Consider the following 12,059-nt stretch of genomic DNA (forward strand, 5'->3'; position numbering starts at 1 on the left):
CAGCAGCCTTCAATCACCACCACCAAGCACAGGTCAATTGATCATTTTCCTCATTGCTTTGTGGGATCCTGCTGTGTACAAAATGGCTACCATGCTTGCATGGATAACTTACTCCACATCAATTAAAAAAGCAAGGTTGAAATGGGAATAGAACATGCAAGGGATAGACAGGCTAATGCCACGGGTAGGAATAGAGAGATGGCAGGAAAAGAAATAATCATCTCACTTCAGTGTTAACCAGGGAACTGATAGACATGATATTAAATGTTGAAATAAGTGAGGAGATATAGATTTGAAGTAAAATAGAGAATATATTGAATAAATTCATCAAATTCAATGACGACAAAATGCTGCTGTCTGCACAGATTACATCTCTGTATTTTTTTAAGTATCTCAGGAAGAGATAACAGAGACATGACTACACATACTTAATAATTTGTTAATAAAGTTTTAGTGCCAGAGGACAGACAATTAGCATATGTAATTCTTACATTTAAGAAGGAGTTCAGCACATGCGCAATCAGCTAGGAAAATTAAACAATCACTACTTAAAGGAGAGAGCAAATGAATACTTAGAGAAAAAAAACAGTATGCACTGATTTCAAAAGAGATAATCTTGTTTGATGAACTCTGTCGGGTGTTTTCAGGAGGTGAAAGAGATTATACAATAGCGATGCAGAAGATCCAATATACAGTATCTACAATCTAACAACGTCATACAATGTGTAGTCACTGGCAGAGTTGAATGCTGTCCAGATTCACCATGTCAGATCGTGATGGGGAGACAGTGAGGGTAGTCAACAAGAACGGACTCAATGTGAAGGGAGTCAACATGAGGGGAGTCAGTGTGAGTGGAGACAACATGAGGGGAGACAATGTGAAGGGAGTGAATGTGTGGGAAGTCAACATTAGGTAAGTCAACATGAGAGGAGTCAATGTGAGGGTAGTCAGCAGTGACGGTTTAACATGAAGAAAGTCGACATGAGGGGTGTCAACAAGAGGGGAGTCAATTTGAGGGGAGTCAATGTGAGGGAAGTCAACAAGAGTGGAGTCAATGTGAGGGGAGTCAACATGAAGAGAGTCAGTGTGAGGGGAGTCGACATGAGGGAAGTCAACATGAGAGGAGTCAACTTAACGGGAGTCAATGTGAATGGAGTCAATGCGAGGGAAGTTAACATGAGGGAATTAGTGTGAGTGGAGTCAACATGAGGATACAGAACTGGCTCAAAGGTAAAAGACAGAGGGTGGTGGTGGAGGGTTGTTTTTCAGACTGGAGGCCTGTGACCAGTGGAGTACCACAAGGATCAGTGCTGGGTCCTCTACTTTTTGTCATTTACATAAATGATTTGGATGGAGCATAAGAGGTACAGTTAGTAAGTTTGCAGATGACACCAAAATTGGAGGTGTAGTGGACAGTGAAGAGGACAACAGGATCTTGATCAGATGGGTCAATGGGCTGAGGAGTGGCAGATGGAGTTTAATTCAGATAAATGCGAGCTGCTGCATTTTGGGAAAGCAAATCTTAGCAGGACTTATACAATTAATGGTAAGGTCCTAGGGAGTGTTGCTGAACAAAGAGACCTTGGAATGCAGGTTCATAGCCCCTTGAAAGTGGAATCGCAGGTAGATAGGATAGTGAAGAAGGCGTTTGGTATGCTCTCCTTTATTGATCAGAGTATTGAGTATAGGAGTTGGGAGGTCATGTTGCGGCTGTACAGGACACTGGTTAGGCCACTGTTGGAATATTGTGTGCAATTCTGGTCTCCTTCCTATAGGAAAGATGTTGTGAAACTTGAAAGGGTTCAGAAAAGATTTACAAGGATGTTGCCAGGATTGGAGGATTTGAACTGTCGGGAGAGGCTGAACAGGCTGGGACTGTTTTCCCTGGAGCGTTGGAGGCTGAGGGGTTACCTTATAGATGTTTACAAAATTATGAGGGGCATGGATAGGGTAAGTAGGCAAAGTCTTTTTCCTGGGGTCAGGGAGTCCAGAACTAGAGAATTTAGGGTGAGAGGAAAGATCTAAAAGAGACCTACGGGGCAACGTTTTTGTACAGAGGGTGGTATGGGTATGGAATGAGCTGCCAGAGGAAGTGATGGAGCCTGGTACAATTGCAACATTTAAGAGGCATTTGGATGGGTATATAAATAGGAAGGGTTTGGAAGGATATGGGCCAGGTGCTGGCAGGTGGGACTAGATTGGGTTGGGATATCTGGTCGGCATGGACAGGTTAGACCGAAGCGTCTGTTTCCATGCTGTACATCTCTACGACTCTATGACATGTTTTTTAGCTCAAAAGCTGCATCAAACCCTGTAAGAATCTGTGCTCCACTGTCGAAATAGAATCAGTCTCACACAACATTGGAACACTGACTTTAAACACACACTTTTAAGACATTGTCCGAGCTGAGACGAATCCTATTGTTAGAAAAGCTAAAGCTATTTTGAGAATGTAACTTAAAATGAATTCTGGGATTTACATATTAAAGAACTGGAACTAGTATATCCCATTCTAAAAGATAAAAGTCTGTGCTACCCTGCCCACCCACAGGATGACCACATAAGAAACACAGAAGCAGGCCTGCGTAACACAGAAATCAAGCCTGTCAACACACACAGAACACACCCACAATGCCCCAGTCTTGGCCAAACAGGATAAGAAAGAAACCAGACATGGTCAAGTTACTCCCAGAGGACAGAATATTCTTGCCAAACTGTCTTCACAGTAAAGCTCCCAGGCCTGATTAGCACTGTGGTTCCAATATCCTATAGGCAGGCTTCCCATTCAAATCGATACCGCATAAACCAACAGGCAGACCAAGAAGTCCCGGAAGACTTTGCCTGCAGGAGGAACACCATGGACAGACCTGGATGCCAGAAGGGTCGTTGACTCATAGTCGCACGGACAGGAAATACAATCAAGAATCCTCTAGAAGAAATTCTCACCCACTTACGGGAGATGGCTGGAATCTCCTGTGTCAATTACAAAGGAATGGCTGCTGCCGAATGCTTGATTCAGTTTATTTTTGTTTTAATGGCTTTACAATTTGTACTGTGACTGCTTTACAATTATCACCTTTGTGTTGTGCCCCTATAAAGACTGCCCGCACCTTCCGCTCGGGGAAAAGCATTCAGGCCACCTGTGCGGAGAATCAGTTCTGTGTCAGCCTGGTCAATACTTCTCCTCCCATTGCTTTGTTTAATAAACCTCTTGTCAGTTTCTGTGATCCTCCTTTGTGGTGTCTGATTCATTGGGCTGAACTTCTCCAACAAAGTTTGTGGGCGGCACGGTGGTTAGCACTGCTGCCTCACAGCGCCGGAGACCTGGGGTCAATTCCCGCCTCAGACGACTGACTGTGTGGAGTTTGCACGTTCTCCCCGTGTCTGCGTGGGTTTCCTCCGGGTGCTCCGGTTTCCTCCCACAGTCCAAAGATGTGCAGGTCAGGTGAATTGGCCATGCTAAATTGCCCGTAGTGTTAGCTAAGGGTAAATGTAGGGGTATGGGTGGGTTGCGCTTCGGTGGGTCGCGCTTCGGTGGGTCAGTGTGGACTTGTTGGGCCGAAGGGCCTGTTTCCACACTGTAAGAAATCTAATTCTAATCTAAAGACCTAATCTAATTCAATTACAGCTCCATGTCACTGTAACCCTTTTGCTATACATTCTGTACCATCTTATACTCCACAACCGCCTGATGAAGGAGCAGGGCTCCGAAAGCTAGTGCTTCCCCATAAACCTGTTGGACTGTAACCTGTTGTTGTGTGATTTGTAACTGTGACCCCCACCCCACCCCACCCCCCCAGTCCAACACCAGCTCCTCCACATCACACACTGGCTCCACAGACCCAGTAATCAAAAAAAATGGAAGAACTTGGTCTACTGGAAATCAGAAACAAAACCAAAACCAAAGCTTTGCAGATCTGGCAGCATCTGTGGAGAAAAATCAACCTTTCAGGTCCCGTGACCCTCCTCCATCACGTGCTCCAGCTTTTTCTGTTTCGCGTCCGCTGGGGCCGTGGCAGCCGCAGGCAGGCCCCGCTCGCCCATTGGCCGGTGCAGGCAGGCCCCGCTCGCCCATTGGCCGGTGCAGGCAGGCCCCACTCGCTCATTGGCTGTTGCGGACAGGCTCCTCCCTGCCATTGGTAGCTGCAGGCAGGCCACACTCGCCCATTGGCTGTTGCGGACAGGCTCCTCCCTGCCATTGACAGCTGCAGGCAGGCCCCGCTCGCCCATTGGGTATTGCGGACAGGCTCCTCCCTGCCATTGGCAGCTGCAGGCAGGCCCCGCTCGTCCATTGGCTATTACGGACAGGCTCCTCACTGCCATTGGCAGCTGCAGGCAGGCCCCGCTCGCCCATTGGCCGGTGCAGGCAGGCCCCACTCGCTCATTGGCTGTTGCGGACGGGCTCCTCCCTGCCATTGGCAGCTGCCGGCAGGCCCCGCTCGCCCATTGGCTGCTGCAGGCAGGCTCCACTCACCCATTGGCTGTTGGAGACAGGCTCCGTTCTGCCGTTCGCTGCAGCAGGCAGGCCCCGCCCATGGATCGTTGTAGGCAGGCCCCGGCTCGCCCATTGTCTGCAGGCAAGCTTCACTCTCCCATTGGTCTCCGCCACAGACGACTGCGCCTCCTGATTGGCCAGTTTGCGGAGTGCTTATAAAGCTTTCGATTGGCTGATCTAGGAGACCTTTCCCCTGATTGGTTAGCATTGCAACGTGGCCCGCCCTATGCGGAATGTGATTGACCCGCTGCGCCTGTCAATCACACCCGGCCGCCGCCAGGCTGCTCCTGGCGCGACCTTCGAACGGGGTTTACCGGGCCCCGAGCAGGGACCTGGCGCGATCTGCGAGGTGAGCTAGGGGCCGCAGGGGCAGAGGTCGGGGTTGGTCCCGGAGCCCTAGGCCGGGTGTATCTCCTGAGGAGGTCCGAGTGGAGAGTGTGTGTGGGGGGGGGGGTGCTGGGAAAGCACAGCGGGTCAGGCAGCGTCTGAGGGGCAAGCCCTTCATCGGGAATGTCACTGACCCGCTGTGCTTTTCCAGCACCACACTGGATCTCCTTGTCCTATTGGGTGGAACATCTTATTGGGGTGATCCAGTTGGGTGGATCACTGTTGAGGGGGTGGATCTCCCACTCAATGTGAGGATGAATTAACTCTGTGTGAATTGAGCATCAGTTCCAGGAGTGGGAACCGCAGGGTTATTGCAGCCAGGCTGATGTTTATAGTTAAGTTGTTCAACAATTACTTCACAATTTTCCTTTTCTGCAGGACATGGCTGAGGAGAAGTCCCACGCTTCCCCCAGATTCCTTTTTCCCTTCAAGCCCTACTCAATCCAGGAAGATTTCATGAATGCACTGTACCATGTACTTGAAGCAGGAAAGATTGGAATATTTGAGAGTCCCACTGGAACGGTATGTTTTAATCTACTAGGTAAAAACAATGACTGCAGATGCTGGAAACCAGATTCTGGATCAGTGGCGCTGGAAGAGCACAGCAGTTCAGGCAGCATCCGACGAGCAGCAAAATCGACGTTTCGGGCAAAAGCCCTTCATCAATCTACTGTCTGTCACAGATGTGGTTATCTCCAGTCCTTTTGTGTTGGTTTCCATTCCATAATCTAATAAGAAGGGAACCGCTTGGAAGATGGATAAATCACTAGGGCTAGGTGTATTGTTCGCTAGGCTGTTAATGGAATAGTTCCGACAACAAGAAATGCTGGAGATCACAGCAAATCCAACAGCATCCATGGAGAGGGAGCAAGCTAAAATTTCTAGAAATAGTTCCTCTGATGACTTTCGTTGCAGATGTGGTGCCAGGAGAATGGTGGTCTGCAAACATTGTACAGTTATTCTAAATTAATGTACGGGGTAGAGCAAATTATGGTTGATTAGTCTGCTGGTGGGAAATTACTAGGCCCACTCTAACCTAGATTCTGGTTTCCAGCATCTGCAGTCCTTGTTTTTACCACATAGATTATTCAAGGATGATCAGCATTGTTTTGTTAAAGGAAGATCGTCACTTACTAACTTGTTTTTGAAGAAGTAACAAGGAAGATTGATGATGGTAATGCAATGGATATTGTCTGTATGAATCTTAGTCATAGATTGCAGAGATGTCAGAAAAAGTAAAGCCCATTGGATATCGGAGAATGTGGTGAATTGGTTCAGTTACAGGGAACAAAGGCCAAAGGTTGATGTAGGAGCAAATTGCTCCAGATGCTGGAATCTGTACTGAAAACAGCAAATCAGAGCTTCAACTCTGTTAAAGAGTCATCTAGACTTGAAATGTTAGCTTGCTGTCTCTCCATGGATATTGCCTGACCTGCTGTGATCTCCATCTAATGGTTGATTAAAGTTTTCGGTGATGTTCCTCAGGCCTCAGTTTGGATTCTTTGCTGTTTGATGTATATATTAATGATTTGGACTTAAATGTGGGTCTTATTATTGGGAAATTTGCAGAATACACAAAATTGACTGGGTATTTGAAGGTAAAGCAAATGGCTTGATGAGGCAGGGTGGATGATGAGCTTGGTGTACACATCCACAGGTTTCTGATGGTGGCAGGATTGACAAAGAAGATGGAACAGACCAGCTGGATAGACTGATTGAGTTTGTTCTGTACGGGTGTGATACCTTCAGCACTGTGATTTTCAGTTCTTTTCAGCTGCCATCCTCAGAAATGCAGTGCAAGACCCAAGGCTTTCTTAAAACTTGAAAATTCCATTTCTGAATGTTGGACTAGATTAGGTCATTCAAACTCTGGAATCTGTTCTGCCGTTCATTAAGATCATGCTGATCTGAGTCCAGTTGTACACATTGACTGTAATTCTTATATCCCCTGCCTTCTGCATGTTGTGTTGTTTGTTTAGGAACTACCACAAGCTAATGGCTTTGCTTGTTAGAGATGTGAGGCAGTATAAATCAGGAGTATTGTAACAACAGTAATTTGCACTTATTAGGAGGAATATTTTCAGCCAGTGCGCAGCACACTGCTCATAAAAAGATATTGGGATAAGTAGCTAAATGCTGAGGTAATTGCTGAGGTTATTAAGGAGAATCTTAAAGGAAGAAAGAAAATAAATAAATTCACCATAATAATAGCCCCATATCACACAACTATGGGCAGAATCAAGTGCCTTTAAATCAGTGCCTTTGAAAATGCATTGTGCAGTACATGGTTCATTAGCCCCAATGGCAAGAGAGATGAGGACCTGAGGGTACAGCCTTGGAGTAAAAGGAAGACCTTTTAGAACGGAGATAATGATAAATGTCTTTAGCCAGGGAGTGGTGAATCTGTGGAATTCATTGCCACAAAAGGCTTTGGAAGCCAGGTTATTGAATATGCTTAAAACAGAGATGGATAAGTCCTTGATTGCCAAGGAGATCAAAGGTTTTGGCGAGAAAGTGGGAAAATAGGGTTGAAAAACCTATCAGCCATGCCAGAGCAGACCCGATGGGCCGAATGACCTAATGCTCCTATGTCTTATGATTTCAGTACAGGGTATCCTCTTACTTAGTCTGGGTTATTATCCCTGGAAGGCTGCTAGAGTGAGTCTGCATGCCAAGATCACCTGTTGCATTGCATACAGTTCAAGGATGTATTTTGTTTTATGAAAAAGGTTCCCTGTGAGAGGGAAAGTGTTACAGGAGGTAGGTGTGCTCCATAAAAGCAGAGCTTATGTACTTCTCAGCAGATGTTTTCTCACAATGGTGTGTTTTCTCATGTATTAATTGTGGCTGCCATTGCTCCCTCAGGGAAAGTCGCTGAGTCTGATCTGCGGAGCACTCACTTGGCTCAGAGACTTTGAAGAGAAGAAAAAACTGGAAGCAGCCCAGCTTTTGGAAGATCATGTGCCACAGCAAGAACTGTCTCAGGATCCCCAGAATCCCTGTGGTGTTGATGGTAAGGAGTTGGAAGCCAAGGCCTTGGGTGCTGAGTTAGACTGGGTCACTGAATTTGTACAGAAGAAGGCTGAGCGTGATCTGGTCGATAAGTTGAAGGTCAGTTTATTCACATATCTTTGGTGTCTTTTACATTTGATTAACTTTATTTGCCAATGCCTGCTGAGCCATTGAGATTTTCTAGTTTAACAAAATTAACTTTTAAAATCATGATCACACCTGATCCAATGAAATCTGTTTGCTATGTGGATATTTGGGACTTGCATTGGATTGAGGAATGTCAAAACGTGAGTTCATTACAGATGGGAGCTGGTGTTTTGGCTTGGAAACTGTGTTGCAGAATTGGGAACAGAAGAAGGTAAAGTCGCTATAGTGCCAGAGAACTGAGAGTTTAAACTGAGGGTCACCATACCTAAGGCGAGGAGAGAGGGTGAGAAGGTGGAACCTTCATGGTAATCTCAGCCAATGCGGTAATTGAACCCACGCTATTGGTATCACTCGGCATTGCAATGCCATCTTCAAAACTTCATCAAGGAAATAAATTAAATGTCAAGACTCTGATGATGATAAAGAGGGGAATCATCTCCACATTGTCAGATAATTATTGAATGTTTGATCAGTATAGTCAGTGACCAGAGGAAGAAACAATCTGTGAAAGTAGGAAGGCAAAATGTTGAATCAAAACCAGCTATAGTAACAACCTGGGAAGGATTGATGGGAGTTCAGGCCATGTCTCGGACTAACTCCTTGCTGACTCTGTTCATTTTGATGATGAAAACTCATGAGTAAAGAATGAAGCACCTGTATTCCCATTTTATATACCCATTTTCCTAAATGTAGCAGGCCGGGCTGAGAGTTTGATCTCCTTGTAAACAGGAGGAGAAAGTGAGGTCTGCAGATGCTGGAGATCAAAGTTGAAACTTTATTGCCGGAACAGCACAGCAGGTCAGGCAGCATCCAGGGAACAGGAGATTCGACGTTTCGGGCACAGGCCCTTCTTCAGGCCCTTCTCCCTGTAAACAGTCAGGTGATTTTCTTACATTGTGAATTGTTGCAGAGAATCTCAGCTACTCCCCTCAGATTTGAGGTACTTGAGAGAAACAAATAGCTGTGTTCAGATAGAGTTTGTCTTAAAGTATCCAAACTTGCTTTTTCCAGGACGAAGAATTGAAAAGAAAGAGGAGAGAAGAGCGATTGGAGAAAATACGTAACAATGTGCAGCTTAAATATGCTTTAAAACGCAAGGTATGAATTCTTCCTTAAGATTGAGGTGTGGAGGGAGGTGATGGAGACGGAAGGACTGATTGGATGTTGAGGTTTTGTTTTTGTCTGCAATGTTGCTCACACAAGGGTTTGGTGGAAGAAGATGTAATGTCTTCGCTACTGTCTTCCCTTTGCACAGTCTTGTTTATTTTGCCTTGAATTTCGTACTGCCGCTTGCCTGAGAATCATTCTGCTCCATGTAGAAAAAGAAATATTGCAGTTAAATAGTGATTTTCACAAGCTCGGCATGTCCCAAAGCATCTGACAGCTGTCAGGATATTTTTAGATGTCGACTAGTTTTTTAAAATTTACAGCACCATGGTATGTTGCATTTTAAAATGTGACACTACAAGCAAATAATCTCCCTCTTCTTCAGTGACCTTGATAAACATAATTTGCCTTTATTGATCAATACATTGAGTATTGGAGCTGGGATGTCATGTTGGGGCTGTACAGGACATTGGTTAGGCCACTTTTGGAATACTGCTTTCAGTTGTGGTCTCCCTGCTATAAGAAGGATGTTGTGAAACTTGAAAGGCTTCAGAAAAGGTTTACAAGGATGTTGCCAGCGTTAGAGGATTTGATCTATAGGAAGAGGCTGAATAAGCTCGGGCTGTATGACCTGGGATGTCGGAGGCTGAGAGGTGACCTTATAGAGGTTTATAAAATTGTGAGGGGCATGGATAGGGAGCATAGCCAAGGTGTCATTCCCAGGGTAGGGGAGTCCAAAATAGAGGGCATAGGTTTAAGGTGAAGGGTAAAGATATAAAAGGGGCCTGTGGGGCAACTTTTTAACACAGAGGGTTATGTGGAATGAGGTGTCAGAGGGAGTTGTGGGGACTGGTACAATTACAACATTTAAAAGGCATCTGAATGGGTGCATAAATAGGAAGGGTTTAGTGGGGTATGGACCAAATGCTGGCAAATGGGAGTAGATCAGTTTAGAGTATAATTCTATGACTCTAAGACATCATCAATGCATTTCTATGATTATCATCATAGCAGTTTTGTAGTGGACTTGGTTTAAATGCTCCCTGTCATCCTGTCTCTGCATTTTATTTGTGGGGCAATGACGGGGGCCATGGCATTTGCTATGAATTTTTCTGATCGTAAACCTAGATGATTTTATTGTAAAAGGGAATTGTTTCATTGTGGTCAAGGAATAGCCCATTTTTTGCCCTGCTGATTGCATTTCTGTAGGATATGGCAACCATATGTTATCTCTGTCAAGCAATTACCAGCATTGTCACTGTTTTACCTATGTTCCAGAGAGATGATGACGATGATACTGAGCGACTCATTCAGATGAGTGGAGAAATGGTGACTTCCAAACAAGCTGAGACTCTGGACGGGGAGGATGAGAGCTTTATTCTGGCAGATTATGAGAGTGATGATGAAAAGAAACCAAAGGATTCAGGGTAGGTGGAAGTTCTGGTCTTTTAGAGAAAGAGGGAAAGACAGTGTGTATTTCATGACTTCAGGAAATCTCAAAGTGCATCGTTGTAGTGAAAAGTGGCCACCTGTGTGTGTAAAGCAGGATCCCATGGTAGCAATGTGATGCTGTGTTCTCAGAAAGGTAGACTGATAAATTTTGTCGAGGAACGCCACTGTTTGGGTCTTTTACATCCACCTGAGCAGGCAGCTGGGGCCTGCACTGGAGTGTCAGCCTGCAACAAGTGTTGGTGATGCCACTTGAGCCCAACACTTGCTGCCTCATGTCAAAGTGATGTCCCTGAGCCTCACCCAGTCAGGTTGATTTTGATACTGTTGTGATTTTCAGACCTTGTGCCTAAAGGGTTTCCCCCATTGCTCAGTGGGAGAATCCTAATGACCTGAATTCCATGATGACCGTGTTACTTCAAAGCTCGAACCGCTATAATAATTAAGTTCACTAGTTCCCCCAACATCATTGTGAGTGAAGAAATAATAAGCTAATTATCACAAAGCCTTGAGTTTGAGAGGATTCCATTTGCAAGTTAAGTTGAGAAGTTTGCTAACATCAGCCAGGCTGCTGGCTGAAGCTACAATTGATCATGTTGCCTTAGGTTTGAGAAGAAAGATGAGTTTTTGACCTCCACCCAATAATCCCTGGTCTGTGTTGGAAATATTGAGCAAGAACATGTTTATCTTTAGGTGAAAATGGCTCCCAATTTTCTTGGACCGTACCTGTGCAATGAAGTACACTTTCCATAGAGGAGAGAAGAAATAGGGAGGCTGAATTACTTGTTTCATTGTAGAATTATTCTGGCTGTAGACCTGTCTGTTCACTGAGGGAATCAACTTAGAAAAGTCACGTGAGAATTCACATCTGGTGTGTTGCAAAGTGTGAACCAATCTCTTGTGTTCTATAAGTGGTTCTTACTTTTTTTTATGTTATATTTTCCAGCCTATCTGATGAGGAAGATTTGGAGGAAGAGCATGTGACAAAGGTTTGGAGGATTGAAGTTCTCTAACTCTGCTGTTTTAATGAATTGTGAACAAATAAATATCACAAAGGCTTTCCAGTCATGGAGTCCTATATCAAGTGCCAGTGATTTAATTTGATGTTCTTCACTTGAGCCAATTGAATCTTAATGGCTTCAGCAACTGCACGGTGGGCGGCACGGTGGCACAGTGGTTAGCACTGCTGCCTCACAGCGCCAGAGACCCGGGTTCAATTCCGGACTCAGGCGACTGTCTGTGTGGAGTTTGCACATTCTCCCCGTGTCTGCGTGGGTTTCCTCCGGGTGCTCCGGTTTCCTCCCACAGTCACAAAGATGTGCAGGTTAGGTGAATTGGCCATGCTAAATTGCCCGTAGTGTTAGGTTAAAGGGGTAAATGTAGGGGTATGGGTGGGTTGCGCTTCGGCGGGTCGATGTGGACTTGTTGGGCCGAAGGGCCTGTTTCCACACTGTAAGTAATC

General features: G+C 45.3%; 1 protein-coding gene across 2 annotated transcripts in view; it reads left to right on the plus strand.

The window, feature by feature from the left end:
* The first annotated feature begins 4,766 nt into the window (after window positions 1-4,766).
* Window positions 4,767-12,059, plus strand: part of ddx11 (DEAD/H (Asp-Glu-Ala-Asp/His) box helicase 11) — an 80,908-nt gene continuing 73,615 nt past the window's right edge. For both annotated transcript variants that reach the window (XM_043708914.2, XM_043708917.2), the window contains exons 1-6: window positions 4,767-4,844; window positions 5,261-5,404; window positions 7,748-7,993; window positions 9,053-9,139; window positions 10,427-10,575; window positions 11,544-11,586. In XM_043708914.2, the coding sequence (XP_043564849.2) occupies window positions 5,264-5,404; window positions 7,748-7,993; window positions 9,053-9,139; window positions 10,427-10,575; window positions 11,544-11,586 (666 nt within the window). In that variant the 5' untranslated portion in view covers window positions 4,767-4,844; window positions 5,261-5,263. The remainder of the gene's footprint in view (window positions 4,845-5,260; window positions 5,405-7,747; window positions 7,994-9,052; window positions 9,140-10,426; window positions 10,576-11,543; window positions 11,587-12,059) is intronic.

This window comes from Chiloscyllium plagiosum, unplaced genomic scaffold (assembly GCF_037043375.1).
Source record: "Chiloscyllium plagiosum isolate Xiang-an unplaced genomic scaffold, Cpla_swu_hap1 HiC_scaffold_19, whole genome shotgun sequence".
Taxonomy (NCBI): Eukaryota; Metazoa; Chordata; class Chondrichthyes; order Orectolobiformes; family Hemiscylliidae; genus Chiloscyllium; species Chiloscyllium plagiosum.